The 16,654-nt window shown below is 51.4% G+C and overlaps 1 protein-coding gene across 1 annotated transcript; it reads left to right on the forward strand.

The window, feature by feature from the left end:
- Nucleotides 1-1,347: 1,347 nt before the first annotated feature.
- LOC120653367 (transcription factor MYB3R-4-like) lies at nucleotides 1,348-10,660 on the forward strand (the record flags this gene model as incomplete). Its single annotated transcript, XM_039931126.1, has 8 exons — nucleotides 1,348-1,458; nucleotides 1,569-1,606; nucleotides 1,695-1,749; nucleotides 1,987-2,044; nucleotides 2,616-2,681; nucleotides 2,775-2,874; nucleotides 9,282-9,410; nucleotides 9,765-10,660. Coding segments are annotated over 8 exons (1,197 nt in total), but the record flags the coding sequence as incomplete, so codon positions are not given.
- Nucleotides 10,661-16,654: the final 5,994 nt, after the last annotated feature.

Below are 16,654 nucleotides of genomic sequence, written 5' to 3' on the forward strand. Positions count from 1 at the left end.
TAAAATAAAATAAGGTGTCTTTTTTCGGCTTGAATCCGGCCCAACCTAACCATATGGTTGCATTTTGTTTGCCCGACCCGACCCGATCTGATCGCATCGGGTTCAGTTCAAAAAATCTGGTCTGAGTTTTGTGGCGGGTCAAAAAAAAATCAGCTTGTGCCCAGCCCACATATTGATTGGGTCGGGTTGGGTTGAATGTTTTGAGACGGGTCGGGTGGCCCATGATCAAATATAAGCATATCATGTTGTATATGCTAAAAAAATATGTGCTAGGACACCCAACCTGATACTTGGAGCAATACCACCTCTTTATATAAACAATGGAGACCTTCTCAAACAGTCTAAAGATCATCCGGTGGAGATGAGGGATGCTGAAGTAGAGGTCAGCGAAGGTGAGCAAGCATAAGCATGGCCATGTTTGGTTCCACATCACATCACAATTTCACAAAAAGACGAATGTCCGCATGGAGTACTAAATGAAGTATATTTGCAAAATCTTTTCAGGAATGAGTGTAATTTTTCGAGACGAATCTAATGACTCAAGTTCCGTCTTGATTGGCTACAGTGATGCTACAGTGACCGCGCTCAATTATTCACTAATCGTACGGTCAAATGCCTCATTAGGTAGAACAAGTGCTACAGTACCAGAGTTGCGGAGTTAATTTTGTAATTAGACTTTATTTAATATCCTAAATTAATGGTCAAAATACTAAAAAATTTTCCTCAAAAAATTTTCACAACCCAACCAAACACGGCCCATATGTTTGGGCTGTGACTCTGACGCCGCCCACCCACACCCACCTGCCACCTTGTCTTGTCTTGTCTCATCCGTGCTACACTCCCGAGCCCCCCAAGGTTCCAACGGGCACCGCCCACCTGAGCACAGCTTAGCTCCTGTTTAGTTCATTTTACCTATAAATATAAAAAAAAATTTGTGTAGAAATTTTATCAATTTGAAATACTAAATGAAATTTATTTACAAAATTTTTGTACAGATGGGTTGTAAATCACGAGACGAATCTAATAATGCTAATTAATTCATGATTAAGTAATAATTAGCGGATGGTACTGTAGCATTAATGTTGTAAATAATGGATTAAGTAGGCACATTAGATTCGTCTCGCGATTTACAGCCCAACCATGCAAAAAGTTTTGTAAATAGACTTCATTTAGTACTTTGAATTAGTAAGATTTCTTAATGTGTTTACGACTTTTTGCCCTTTACGTGGTGGGAAATAAACAGCGCTTGCTCTTCGTCTTCGATACGCGAGTTCCGATTAAAGATCAGTGCATTTCGATCTGCCAATGCCGCCGCACTCGCTTGCTTGTCTCAATCTCACCGGCTGATTTCTCCCGTGCTGTGCTGCCGGCTCCGGCGATTGGTTCTGGTGGTCCTCTCTGCAGCCTGCGCGCGGCGGCGGCCATGCGGCGGGGCGGAGGCGGCGCCCCCAGGCGGCGGTAAGTCAACGAGCCACCCTTCCAATGTCTCCATTAGCCCCCATTTGTGCTTTAATCTCGATTTGTATGTGCTCTGGCGTTTGACGCCCCTATTTCTTGGTGTGGGCCAGACCGTCCGAACAGGAACAACAGTGTTCTTCTGCATAGTGTCGGTGTTCCGAAATCCACCCAGAGAGACGGGTAGGAGAAGCAGGAGCTTTTTCAGCTAATTATCACCTTTTCCTGTTTTCCTGCAGGAGCTCTGGCGGTTCCACCTGTTGCTCCGGCGAAGTAGATTGGATTGCAGACGAGGTGCGGGCCACATGAACTTCAGTATTTTGCTGTCCTGAAATGAAATGTACTTTACACTTCACAGTGACTGGAATGAAAGCTGATATGAGTGGATCAAAACCAGAGCCACTTTGTTCAATTTTTTAAGCCTTCTCTGTCAATTCCATCTATAGTTTTTTTTCTTCTCCTGATGTCATTTGTGTCATTCATTTAATCATGTTGTTCATGTTCATGAGCCGTATTTAATTGTTAATGTAGCGTGGTGAACTCCAAAGGCCTTCTAAACATCTCAAGGACGAAGAACATAAAAGGACAGGTAACTCTAGTTTAATCATGGATGGATTAAAATTTTGGTACTTACATTCTTCAAAGCTTTGTATTATTTGACTGTTAAATTAAAGATGTCAAGATTTTGCCTTCTCTTGAGCGAGATAGATCAGGTTATCTTCATCAATCACCTGGTCAGATTAAGAGTAGATATTTACTGGTGAAAGAGCTTTGTCTGCAACCAAGCTAGAGCTTGGCTCCCACAGTTGTATCACTGAGGTAGAAAAAGCTGTATTGCCTTACCTGGGTTGTGAAGTTCTCTGTGCAACCTACTTTGTGTGTACAGTACAGTGCCAGCATGCCGTGGATCATTACAGAATAGCTGTATTACAAAATATGGAGTTGTTATTGAGCTTCTATATTTATTCAGTTGAACTTCAATAGCTATGCTTCCAGTGTAATAATATCAGTATCAACTTTATTGATAATAAATACTCATCTGTCTGATTCTGATTCTGTATTTCTGCATTTCATCAGTCAGATCATAATTCCTCTTCACTCCGCCACTCCCAACTGCTCAATTTATCCGTATTCACATGAATTTTGATTCTGTTGTGTAGCTGATTTCCTGCTCCACAAGAAAGGTAATTCACTCAAGAGGAGCCGCAAATGGTCTCAAGAGGAATGTTATTCAATCATATCAGCTACCGTCATTTTATTATATTTTCTACTGTTCTGTTTAACTGAGTTGTCAATAAAATTGAACATTTTTCAGGAAGATGGTAATCTAATTCAAATGGTAAACCTTCACAGCTCAAAAAGTTGGTCAACTGTTGCACGCGGTATAACTGGTCGAAGTCCAAGGCAATGTCGAGACAGGTGAAATTTACAGGATAAATACTGTTTGGTTGCTTCACATTTTTATCGCGATGCAAATGGTTTGGCCTGGCCACTGCTTTTGGTTTAGTGATCCTTTCACAGCCTCATTCAAGGCATTTGGGCAAACCTGCATGTTGCATTCTCTTAATTTACTTTCAGTAAAGGCAACTACACAGTTGCTTGAGGCAAAAATCTTGCTTTTGACATCATGACACATTGCAATGCGACCTTCGGATACAAGCATGTGATTTCACACTTTTCCATGACATTGAATTGCTTCAGAGACACAAAGAACTTGTCTCTATCAAATACTTAAATGTCCAGCACATGATTTATGCTGTTGTGCTTGAAGGAGATAATTTCAGTATATTCCTCCAAACCCTAGAATGGTGGGCTATATAGTAGCTATACATGGGCCTGTAGATGGGCCAAATACATGGGCTCATATATACACCAACACCCCCCCGCAGTCTGAACTACTGGCGCAGCGGTGTTCAAGACTGGAGAACAAAGAAAGTACACACAGGGACAACACCCACCGCAACCACAACTAGCCACCTGCTACGTTGAGGCTGGAGCGAAACTTCGAGAAAGTCGAGGAGGGGAGACCCTTGGTGAAGATGTCAGCAAACTGGGAGGTGGTCGGGACATAGAGGACCCGAACATCGCCGATAGCGACCCTGTCGCGAACGAAGTGCAAGTCGATCTCCACATGCTTCGTCCGCAGATGTTGAACGGGGTTGGTGGAGAGATACACGGCGCTGACATTGTCGCAGTAGACGAGCGTGCTCTTGGCGAGTGGGCTATGGAACTCCGCCAAGAGCTGTCGAAGCTAGGACGCCTTTGTTATGCCGTTAGCGACAGCACGGTACTCCGCCTCGGCACTGGAGCGGGAGACAACCGGCTGCCGCTTGGATGACCAGGAGACAAGGTTGCCTCCCAGGAAGACGGCATAGCCGGAAGTGGAGCGGCGAGTGTCCGGACAGCTAGCTTAGTCAACGTCTTTGTAGACAACCAGCTCAGCAGAGGGAGAGCGGTGAAGAACCAGGCCGAAGTCAACAGTGCCACGGACGTAGCAGAGGAGAAGCTTCAGCGCAGCAAGATGTGACTCCCGGGAATCATGCATATGAAGACAGACCTGCTGGACTGCATATGTGAGATCCGGCCTAGTGAAGGTGAGGTACTACAAGGCACCAGTCCGGTAGTCAGTAGGATCAGCCACGGGATCACCCAGATCAGCAGATAGCTTCGCCTAAGTGTCGACAGGAGTGGAGCATGGCTTGCAATCAGTCATCCTAGCCCGCTCCAGGATATTAAGTGCATACTGCCGCTGGTGAAGAAAAAAGCCAGTCGAGCGAGGCTCAACAGTAACACCCAAGAAGTGATGGAGCTGACCAAGATCCTTCATAGCAAACTCCTGCTGCAGAGAGGAGATGATGTGCTGAAGCAACTGCTGACTGGAGGCTGTGAGCACAATATCATCAACATAGAGCAGCATGTAGGCAGTCTCATCCCCATGGCGGTAGATGAACAGAGAAGTGTCAGACTTGACCTCGGTGAACCCCAAGGTCAGCAAGAACGTGGCAAACCGAGAATATCAAGCATGAGGAGCCTGCTTCAGACCATAGAGAGACTTGTTGAGCCGGCAGACCATATCCGGACGACTGGAGTTCACAAATCCCGCCGGCTGACTGCAGTAGACTGTCTCTGACAGAGTGCCATGGAGAAAGGCATTCTTCACATCGAGCTGGTGCACAGGCCATGAGCGAGAGAGAGCGAGCGAGAGGACCGTGTGCATTGTAGCAGGCTTCACCACTGGACTGAAGGTCTCATCATAGTCCACACCAGGCCGCTGGGTGAAACCCCGAAGAACCCAACGAGCCTGTAGTGATCCAGTGTGCCATCAGCCCGACAATTATGCATCCAGATCCACTTGCCAGTGACCACATTGCAACCAGACGGACGCGGCACGAGGTCCCACGTCTGGTTGGCAAGGAGAGCCGCGTACTCCTCTTCCATCGCATGACGCCAGTGAGGATCCGCCAGGGCGTCGCGGACAGAGGAGGGTACCGGAGAGATCCGCGGCTCGCCCTCGGTGGCTGAGAGAGTCGCGGTCTGAGAAGCCATCCGCCGAGTCACCATGGGATGAATATGACCAGGATCCCGATGGATGACGGGCGGGTGGTACACCACCGGCTCATCACGAGAGCGAGACGGTGGAGGTGGCGGTGGCGACAGCTCCGGCAGAGGTGGCGGTGGCGACAGCTCCGGCAGAGGTGGCGGTGGCGACGCTGGAGCCTCCGGAGCCGGGGTCGGCGCCGGTGCCAGCACCGAACGACGCCGGTACAGCTACACCGGCTAGGTGTAGCGTGCAGGTGCAGGAGGGGGCACCGGGGCCGCGCGTGGCGCAGCAGGAGACACCGGGGCCGCGTGTGGCGCGACAGAAGGCACCGGGGCCACGCGAGGCGCAACAGAGATCACTGGATGTGGTGCCGGTGTACCAGGAAGACCTGCAGAAAAAGGACAGATAGACAAAGGTGGCTGAACCACCGGGTCAGGCGAAAACAAGGACTCCAGCTCAGGGTCAGGGGAAGGTGTAGAGGAGGTGGAGTAGGGGAAATCCGACTCATCAAACACAACGTGTCGGGAGATAAGGACCCAGCGAGAGGAGAGGTCAAAGCATCGTTATCCCTTGTGGTCAGGGGAGTAAACAAGAAACACACAACGAGTCGAGCGGGATGCCAACTTGTGAGGAGCAGTGGCGGAGATGTTAGGATAACATGCACACTCGAAGACACGGAGGTGGTCGTAGCTGGGAGGGTACCGAAAAGAGCGTGGTGAGGAGTGGGAGCAGGAGAAGATGTGGACGGAAGGCAGTTGAGCAACTAGGTGGCGGTGTGGAGACCGTCATCCCAGAAGCAGGGAGGCAGAGAGGCCTGGATCAGAAGGGTGCGCATGATGTCGTTCGTCGTGCGAATCATCCGCTCAGCCTTGCTGTTCTGAGGAGAGGTATACAGACAAAACATGCGCAGGTGAACACCCCAAGAGAGGAAGAAAGAACGGGAGGTGGAGTTGTCGAACTCACGCCCGTTGTCACACTGGACGGCCTTAATGGTGAGGCCGAACTGAGTGGACACCCAGGCAAAGAAGTGGAGGAGAGTGGGAAAGGTCTCAGACTTGGCGCGTAAAGGAAAAGTCCAAGAGTAATGAGAAAAATCATCAACTACCACCAGATAGTATTTATAACCAGAAATGCTGGGTACAGGAGAAGTCCACAGGTCATAATGAATAAGATCAAAGACATGTCGCATGCGAAGAAGAAGAAAAAAGAAGTCTAACATGACGACCAAGCTGGCACGCATGACAAAGGTGCTCAGTAGGAGTCCTAGTACAAGAGACATCAGTACTACGACTAAGCCGAGTCAAAACGTCGCGGCCGGGGTGACCAAACCGGCGGTGCTAGGTTGTGGAAGAAGGCGTCGTGGCAAAAGCAGCAGACGAAGAGGAAGTCGAAGGCGAAGTAGCGGAAGCAGGAATGCGAAGGGTGTAAAGGGGCCCCGAACTGTCACATCGGAGGAGCGGACATCGGGAAGTTGAATCCTTCACAGTAAGACCAGAGGAGTCAAATTTGATGGAACAAGAGTTGTCAGAAGTAAACTGGCGAATGGAAAGAAGATTATGAATCATTTGAGGAGCAACAAGAATATTAGGAAGGCGGAAAGAACCAAGAGCAGAACCCACGGCGGTGACGGGAAGACATGACCCATCACCCACCATGATGGAAGAAGGACAAGAGGGATGTGAGGGTCGGACAGAAGAGAGGATACCGGCGTCTGGGGTGGTGTGGAAGGAGGCACCCGAGTCGGCGATCCACTCAGTGCTGACCGGCGGAGTCAGCCCCATGGTGCTGAAGGAGTGCGCCAGCGCGGCCTGGTCCCACCCCCCAGGCCAGGTGGGTGGCTGGGCTGAGTGGGTGGAGTCCAGGGTGGCGCGAACAGGGGAGCAGCACTGGTGAACATGGCCGCCAGCTGTTGTGGACGGTGACCCTGGAACGGCCACATCGAGATGCGCCCTGACCATGGGCGTACCTCCAGGGGCAGGAGCGGGAGCGGGGCCCCTACCAAAGCCACCACCGGTACCAGCAGCACTAGAAACAGGGCCACCAGTACCACCACCACCACGTCCCCCCGCTGACGACGTCCAGCACGGCCCCCGGTCTGGCCGGTGGGAGGAGCACCAAGGAGGGAGGTGGCGGGCGAGGCGGAGGAGGCCGGTGGAGCAGCCACGAGCGCGGTGGAGGAGGAGGACGAGCCGGTCACGAGACCCCGGGTGATCTCCTCGAGGATCAGGTCGTCCCGGACCTGCAGGAAGGAGGGGAAGGGCCTCTGGCGGGTGATCCATGTCCGCAGGTGGTCGTAGGTAGAACTGAGACCCCGCACGACATTGAGCACCAAGACTCGGTCGGGCACCAGGCACCCGAGGTCGTGAAGAGCATTGGCCATGCCCTTCATCCTTCTGCAGAACTCCCCAACGGAGAGGTCCCCCTGCTCGAAGGTGCAGAAGGTGGCGTCGAGCTGGAGAGCGCGGAACTCGGCGTTGCCGCGGAACTGCCTCTCGAGCGCCAGCCAGACCTGGCGCGCGGTGCCGCCGTGAGTCCTGACGATGTCCTGCAGATCTAAGGAGATGGTCCCAAAGATCCAGGACAGGGCGATGCTGTCGAGGCGCAGCCACACCACATCCCGCGCCTCGACCGGCGTGTCGAGAAGGACGTGGTCATCGAGGGCGTAGCGGCGGAGGGCGAGGAGGACCTGGTCCCACCAGCGCCAGTAGGAGGAGGACGTAGGGTCGAGGAGGACGAAGACCAAGGCCTTGATGTTCTGGACGCCGGCGGCCTGAAGGTGGTGCTGGACGACCATGGGATCGGTCGGGTCGAGCCGGGGTCCAGAACCCGAGGGCGGAGCCTGGTAGGAAGAAGAGGCGGCATGCTCGACGAAGGGGACGGCGGGCTGCTGGCCGGTGAGGAGGATGTAGTGCTCCGCATCAGCGACCTAGCGAGCGAGAGCATCGGTCGCGGTGCGCTCGCGCTCCCAAGCAAGGGCAGCCACGCGGACCCGCTCCTGAGCCGCCGCGTCCTCAAATTTGGCGGTGAGGAGGGCCGCGGCGAGAGCAGCATCGGCCGTAGTAGCTCCGGCGACGATCTGCTTCCCGCGGAAGGCAGTGGCGGCAAACGGCGCGTCCGCGGCGGACATGCCGAGCCCAGTCCACGGAGGAGGGGCAGCGGCGGCGGTGGCAAAGGCGCCCGGGGCGGCGTCGGCCATAGCGGCAGTGCAGCGGCCGGGGAGGACCAGGGCGGGAGGGCGGCGGCGGAGGGGAGAGGAGGAGGAGGAGCGCCGGCGGCGAAGAAGGCGGGCGGCGGCGGCCGGGCGCCGGCGGCAAGGGCCCAGGCGCCCAGATCTGCTTGAGCGGGAGCAGAGGAGGAGGGAGAGGAAGAGGGGAGGGAGAGGAAGAGGGGAGGGGAGGGAAGGAGGAGAGGGGCGGCAGCGGCACCGGTGGCCGGCCGGCGACGGCTGGTGGTGTCGGCGGCTAGAGGGAGGGAGGGAGAGGTAGGCTAGATACCATGAAGGAGATAATTTCAGTATATTCTTCCAAACCCTAGAAGGGTGGGCTATATAGTAGTTATACATGGGCCTCTAGATGGGCCAAATACATGAGCTCACATATACACCAACAGTGCTACCTGTTCAAGCATGCCTATAACCATATTCAAGTTAGTTTGGTCAAACAATTAAAGTATCAAATATAATCTTTGTTGTTTCATTGCTTGGCTTCTTATCCTTCTTTACTCAAAAGTTGACTCCTAATAACACCCATATTTTGCCACGACAGCTCTAGAATTAATAGACAGCAGATGAAGGTTAAAAAAAATCAATGGTGCTATATGATGTAAAAGTTGATAATTTTATTGATTTTTTGAATAAGATCAATGGTGCTAAACCATTGATTTAGAACCACACTAGCATCATAAGATCAATGGTGCTATATGATGCAAACATCAATTAAATGGTGCTATATGATGCTAGTGTGGTTCTATTTTCAGAGGTAATATGTTGAAATGCAGATCTACGAACAATGACTAACTTGTCTATGCCCCCATTGTAACTTGGGAGACGAGTGGGAGTATAATCTGTTGCATGGAATATTCTTTTGTGTGCCAAGAGCAAGGATTATCAAAACCTTGCTGCACTATACATCTCATTATTCATTAGTTACGAATATATAGTTGTAATCAGTAGCTTTCATGGTACCTATATTTTAATCCTTATTTGGATTTCCGTTTTGAAATTCATCTTTCAAATCTTCATTTTGGAGCTACTGAGAATTTACTTTCTTGAAATTTGAGGATGCAGATGGATGTTTTATCTTGACCCTGCTGTGAACAACCAGCCATGGTCAGAACATGAGGACATCAAACTAATCCAAGCTCAGAAAATTCATGGAAGCAAATGGTGTAAACTGGCTAAACTTTTTCCTGGAAGGTGAGATCAAGATTTTGACATTGTTTTTTTATTAGAATCTCTCATATTCAGTTTATACCATGCTCCTTGCAAAATAAAAGGTAATAGTTTATTGGTACTGTGCTGCTTCTTTATATACTACCTATCCTACTATTAACTAGACTATAACATCCACATCCAGTCATTTAACCACTGGCCCAACATAGATAGGGCTCCATTTATATGACATTTCTAGTTTTCTCTTTTCATACATTAAGTCGTGGGGTTTTATGTTATTTTTCTGTTGCAATTCATTTCTCTTCTCTGTATATAAGAATTCAGTGCACTTTTAACAAATTTATCTATGGTGCAAATGGTTATATTATGTACCAACAGAACAGGGAAAGCAGTTAAGAATCACTGGCCTAGTCTTATGAGGAAACAAATGAAGTCAGATTTAGTTAGTGGATTGCCTGAGCAATTTCTATATATGCCTAAGGATCCATCAGTTACAAAGAATAAAGGCTCCAGTACCGTTCAGAGTGATCATGATTCATCCACAAATATTCATGTTTCATCAGATTGGGCAGTAAGACCCAATTCAGAACAAGGACTTGCAGAAAATGGTAGAAACGAGAGTACTTTGGAAGGGAAAAGTTATGATTCTATGCATGGTAATGGGTCTGTTTCTCATTCAGTCAATGTCTCTGAAAAGGTGGACGGGCAAATAGCTAGATCTAATTCTTTGAGTTGTATGGATCAGAAGGCCTCTTCTGCCACCGCGAGTTTTCCTGGGTCCCTGCCAAAAGAGGAATCAACAAATTATCTGGAAGTTGCACTTAACAGAGGGTTGTCTAAAACGTATGATCACCTGTCTAATGATTGTTTTGATGGCATTTGCAGTAGTGCTAATCCAGAGTCACAGGAGCTACATCTGTTAAGTATAGCAGATCTTCTTGACATGCCATATTGCAAGAGCTTGATGATTGTTTCACCTGATTCTCCAGATCACGGAAATTACACAGATGGAATGTGATATTACCTCGGAAGTTCTTCAGTGACCGCACCTGCACTAGCTGTAGAATAAGCAAGAGTCTCTGCTCCTTGGCCTTCAAATTCTCTTGTAACATCTATTCAAACTAACAAGTTGGTCCTTGTACCTGTAAGGCTGTAAATCCTTTTTCTTCTTTAGTTGCGGAAAGTTGGTCCTCGTGTCAGAAAGACGCAAGGATTTAATTATTGTACTAGTTGCTCTTAGAAAAAAATTAGTTGTGCCTGTGCTAATGCGCCAAGCTGCGTGGAGCCGTGCCTTCTCTTTTATCTTGCAGCTAAGGACCTACTCCCTCCGTTCCAAAATGTAGGTCGTTTTAGTTTTTCTAGATTTATATATTTTGCTATGTATCTTAGATATATATGAATTTAGGTACATAGCAAAATATATGAATTTAGAAAAGTCAAAACGATCTACATTTTAGAACGGAGGGAGCTGTTCTCATCCCAAATACTCAAGGTTTCACGGGCTATTGTTGGGTTTAAGGCCTAGTTCTTTTTTTTTCTGTCATAAGTTCCAATAAAACATTTTTTTCCGTTTTATTTTAACCGAACAATTTATTCTAGTGGAATATTTTTTTTATTGTTAAAGGTAAAATTGAAGAGCTACAATTAAATAAATTTTAAATTTTATATTAAAGTAATTTTTCTTCCAACGGAACAATTTATTCGAACGGAACAATTTTGTTCTAATCACGAGGAAACCCTAAGAAGATTTTGTCGGCCCAACTCCTCCTGCGCCCTGAATGGGACTCACGCGCGCTGCTTACCACAGCCCCCGCTTGTTTCTACCAGAAAATTCTTGCATCACGTTCCTCAGTAGCAAGCAAACATGAGGATTGATACGGATCTTAATTTGCGAGGAGTTCCTTGTGCAAGTTCATAACTCGGGAGCACAAAAGAAGGAAATATCTGGGAACGTGTTCCACAGAACACTTCGCGGACTGACTGGCCAGCAAGAGTCGCTGGACTTGGACCAGTCTACCCGGGCGGCGGCGTGCGGGTGCGGCTCACCCTCCGCGTCGCCGCTGGCTCCGCTCCCTGCCTCGTCTCCACTCTCGGTGATCCGGCTGGTGCCGTACCCGTGCTGTGCCATCTCGCCCTCTCTACCACAAGTAAGTAAAAGCGACCACGACTTGACGATGCTTGCTTATACAAGCCAGTCTATATGTACTTTTCCATCCCTAGTAATGCTGCGTGTTTCCTCGTCCCAGATGTTGATGCAATATGTAACACAGTAACGCACGGGTTTATCATGGTTCCGGCAGCGGGGCCGTACGTCCAGCAAGGGGGTGTGCGAGGGCACTGTATTATCTTGCACCGGGGGTGCCTGTAGTAGGGGAGTACAGACGAGGCGAGAGAGGGAGGGAGGCTCCCAAATCTCTGTTAGTGGAGAAGTTGATTGAGGCGAGTGCCAATATCGGGTGCTCAGTGGTGCTGAGTGTTGCGTTCTATCGAGTGGTCTGATTGCGTCACGACGACCCCCTTAGAGAAAGTCCGTCTCCTCCTTTTATAGACACAATGAGGGATGGTGTACATGCGCAGGGGATCATGGAGGTCGTCATATTTCCCCCGAATCGCGGGGGTGCAGTGGTCGAGCACTGTGGGAAGTACACTGTGGGGCATTGGCGGCGGGCGTGGCAGTCGTACTGGGTATCGTCCTTGGTCTTGCGGAGATCGCGCCGGCGTCGTGCCAGCCCCAGCAGGCGGCGTGGTCGTCGCTGTAGGGTGTACCGTCTTCCAGATGTAGCGTGGTGGCGTTCCGTGGGTCCTGCGGGCCAGGGTCTTGCATTCACATGTGCGCCAGCGGTAGTGGGGCACGTGGCGGTCCCGGACCCTCCTGGGCAGAGTGCTAACGCGTGCATTAAGGGGTCCGGGAGTCACGTGGAGGTCCCGGACCCATCGAGGGGGAGGTCCGGGCCTCCGGCTGCTAGTGCTGAGTGTCCCTTCTTGAGGGGCACGTGGCGACACCGGACCCCTTCCCGAGCAGGGGGCGGGTCCGGGGCCATAGGTGTGGTGAAGTGGAGTCCGGACAGCCAGAGTTGGCAGAATAGTAATCGGGAGCTGTGCCGAGCACGTCTCGTCCCGCGTCGCAGGTTCCCACAGTGCTGCCACAGCGTCCGGGATGGCGGAGCAGTGACCGGAGTTGGCGGACGGGACTCCGGTCACAGCCACTGTGGGGAATGGCGGCCTGACGCCGTCTGTCCTGGGCGCTGTGGAGGAGTGATTGGAATTTAATGCCTCCGTACGACGGGCGGGTGAGCGGAAGAGCCGTTTGTCCTTTACGTCGAGGGGTGGCCTCGAGCGAGGCGGAGATGATTCGCCCGGCTCGAGGGTAGGTTCGCTACCCTCGAGCGAGGCGGAGACACGGGGCGCGGTCGAGGGTCTCGATGGGAGCCCTCGAGCGAGACGGAGATCACCCCGCGAGTCCGAGGGGGGGGTGCGGATGGGCCGCATGTTGGGCTTCTTTGAGTCCTTTCCTTTCTTCCAGATTGGAAGGAGGTCGTAGGCCTTCGTGGGCTCAGTTGCCTGATATGTGTTTGCGTTTTTAGGGTGATCTTAGTACTCCGATTAGGGTGTCCCTAATCGTGGTCCCCGACAGTAGCCCCCGAGGCTTTGGTCGAGTCAAGAGATTCGGCCAAAGGGTATTTCGGCAATTTTACCCCTTGACGTGATCGATCGATGCCGCGCTCCCGCCAGGCGCACCTGGGTGCCGGCCCAGCGGGTGTGACAACTCGTCGGTCGGGGTAGTGCGCCTGCGGAGAGGGTACTCCGAGGCGCGCGCCCCTTTTTGTTTTGTTCCGGGGACGAGACACGTCAGCGTGCTGAGCGGGCCAGGGCCACGATGGCGCCTGCTGCTCTGCAGCCGATGCGTTTGCCACGTTGTCCCGCGCTTAGGGTCCCGGCCCTGCTTTCCCTGGTCGCCTTGCGGTGCGTCGTTCGAGGGCAGTCGGCCAGCGCCGAGACTGCGCCGCCCAGTGCCTAAGGGCTCAGCTTTGCTTTGTCTCGTCATGTCCCAGCACGGTAACCGAGGGTATCTCTCGCTCGTGGGGAGCCGCGCCGTCACGGGCGGTCCAAGCCTTCGCCCCTTGACAGGCTTAAAGCTTGGCGCCCGACGCAGCTATAAATAGGGGTCGTGGGACTCCCTTTCCTCTCCAACTTCCCTGCTCCTACTTCTAGTATCGCCTAAGTCTCGTGATGTTTTCCTTTGCCTTTCATGACCGCCCCCAGACGGGGTGGCCTGGCTTTTTTAGTCTTTGATGTTAGAAGAATGCTTGCGAGCGGCGGGGGAAAGCCGGAATGGGCGTGCGCACCATCCCTTAGCAGGGTTATAAAAGAGGAGCATTGGGCCCGTGGGGTCCTGCTTCTGCGATGTCCCTTAGCCTGAAGGGGGGTTGAGACACCTGACCATGGCGTTGGTGCCAGGTTTGGTGGCTGTTCTTCGCATCGTCCCTCCTGGCGACAACGTCGCGCTCGGGGAGATGGTGTGGAGGGTGCTGTCCGCCAGCTTGACCCCCCGCAGGGTCTTCGGTGGAGGAGATGCTAGAAGAAAGCTTGCGAGGAGGGCATCCCGCTGGACCCGTGCGGTCTGGGGGCTGTTCCTCGCAATCCCTAGCAGCCTGGCCGTCGTGCCGGCCAAGGGCTCGGTGCTCTTCATCGGCGCTCACTCCTCCCCAAGATAGGGAAAATTACCACACAAGTGGCAATGCGTTTGTACCTTTCGACGGCTTTAAGCCGGTAACCCTTTGTAATCTTCGTTTGTAAAGAGCAATGAAGTCTCCTTCTCTTTTGAGGAGAGGACGACCGAAGGTGTATGGGTGGGTACCACCCCTGCAGGGGATTTTGGTCCTTGAATGTGTGAAGTTTCCTTCATGGGGGTGCGTTAGCGCACCCGCGGGTGTAGCCCCCGAGGCCTTGGAGGAGTGTTTGCACTCGTCCAAGGGCTATAAATGTCATCCTACTTGGTTGCTTCACTGAGGTAGCCGTCTAGCGTTCTTTTCAGCCGGCCTCCGCATTTTTCGTGCCGGCACAGCGACCCAGCGTCCAGCTTAACCATCTGGCAGGCGTGCGTCAAGAGTGGGAGTTTTGCTTAAACACACTGAACTTTATAATCGACGGTCGTCGATCCATTCGAGGGTGCGGCCTGAGCCGTGGTGTGCGAGGAGTCCCCGAGCCCCGGCTGTAGCGAAAATGGCCTCTCATGCCATATTTCAATATAATGTTTTGGTGATTGATATAGACAACACAACACTTGGACTAATATGATTGTTAAGATGACCATTCTCAGGCTTTTAGGTTCAAGTGATGACAAAGAGAAGATAGGTGTAGCTAGGTCCAAAGGATTCGAAGATTGAAGAGACCGTGAAGAAATCAAGTCAAAACAATCAAGACAGAGATATTTTAGTATCACCGGTTGAACCGACGCTAAGAAAATTACATACGTCGGTGCATTGACTTGGAGCACGTCTGGGAATTTTGGTAACACCGGTTGAACCGACGCCAGGAAAGTTGAATACGTCAGTGCAATAAACTCAGCAGCAGAGGCAAAATCTATACACCGGATGAACCGACGCTAGATATTGGTGAACGTCAGTGCAGTTGTTCAAACAGTTAGTTTTTCAGCAACTACACTCACCAGTTAAACCGACACTGCATCGGTTGATTACGTCGGTCGATTGAGGTAGCCGTTGAAGTATAACGGCTAGTTGGAAAATGCACTCACCGGTTAAACCGGTGATGACAAAAACAGGAGCATCGGTTTAACCGGTGATAGCGCTTTTTGTCAACATTTTTCCAACGGCTAGTTTGGGATGTGTGGGCTATATATATGCCACCCCACGGCTCATTTGATAGAGCTGGAGACTAAGGAAGCATACTACACTTGAAGAACATCTCCAACCACCATAGAGCTTCATTGTACATCATATAGGCTTAAGAACACTTGTGAGAGTGCTTAGTGCTTGTAATAGGGATTAGTTCTTGCGAGAGCTCCCTTGAGAGAAGTCTTGCTGCGGCAAGCAATCCTTGTGATCCGTCGTGTGACCCTCCGACTTGGTGTGCAGTGGCAACAACACTTTGTGCGGGGGAAGAGGAGACCCCCTCCTTGGTGGAGAAGCTCCGTAGTGGATTTCGGCTGGGTGTCCGAGAGAGACGGTGGCGGTGCACGAGACTCGGTGTCTTGTGGGCACTTGCCTTTGCTTGCCGACATCGCCTTGGTGACGTAGTGCAAGACGGTGATCGGAAGAGCCTCGGTGTCCCGTGGACGTAGGCGTTTGTGCCGAACCACGTTACATGACCGTGTCTACTCGGGAGTTTGCATCCCTCTTGCACTTACCTCTTTACTTACCATATTACGTTTCCGCATTTACTTTATCTTGCGTGCCTTTACTTTCCTAGTTAGTTTGTTTAGGATTGGCTATAGGTTGCAAGTATTTTGGGGTAAGTAGAGAATAGCAAAGATAAACCTTAGTCATAACTAGCATGTATAGGACGTGTTAGGTTTATCTTATGCAAGTAGTTTGAGCCCTAGGTTAAAAAGCGATTAGCGACCCTATTCACCCCCTCCCCCTCTAGGGTCGGACACCCCGGTGATCCTTACAATTGGTATCAGAGCTTGGTCTCACACATCTTACGAGGATTAGCCAAATTTCATTGGTAAATTTGTGAGAAAGCTTGTAGGAGACCCGTCGACTTCACCGTCGAGTGAGTATAATGTCCGGGGAAGGGATGAGTACCGATAGGGCTCCGTTTTTCGATGGCACGGGTTTTCTACCTGCGCAACTTCGGCAACAGACTCCCGGCGTTCACCAACAAGGTGCTTCGGAAGAGACCAGCCAAGTGGGACTGGGGGGTATCGCCCCAGCGCATCAAGCCAGGCTCGAGGTCCTCACCAAGGCGCTGGTGCACCTGGCGAGGAAAGGGTTCACCGGCAGAGGGTGATTCCTCTCACGGAGAGGAGCCTGCCGATCTTCGGCCTCACCCCCGGGGTCCCAGCCTCGGGGTCGAGGACGTCGATGGTGCTGCTCCCTCGAGGCATCGCTGCTCGGAGGGGAAGGAACGTGGTGGCGGAGATCCCCGACGACACAAATGACCTCTGGGAGATCAAGATGCGCCCCGAGCCGGGGTACCTTTCAGTGGTGAGCCTCGACTTCAATCCGTTGTCGGTTTGCGTTATTCCATTCCTCACTTCCTGAGTCTGATTTGACTGCATTTTGCAAGGGGTGAGCCGCAGGTGC

Source organism: Panicum virgatum, chromosome 1N, assembly GCF_016808335.1.
Source record: "Panicum virgatum strain AP13 chromosome 1N, P.virgatum_v5, whole genome shotgun sequence".
Lineage (NCBI taxonomy): Eukaryota > Viridiplantae > Streptophyta > Magnoliopsida > Poales > Poaceae > Panicum > Panicum virgatum.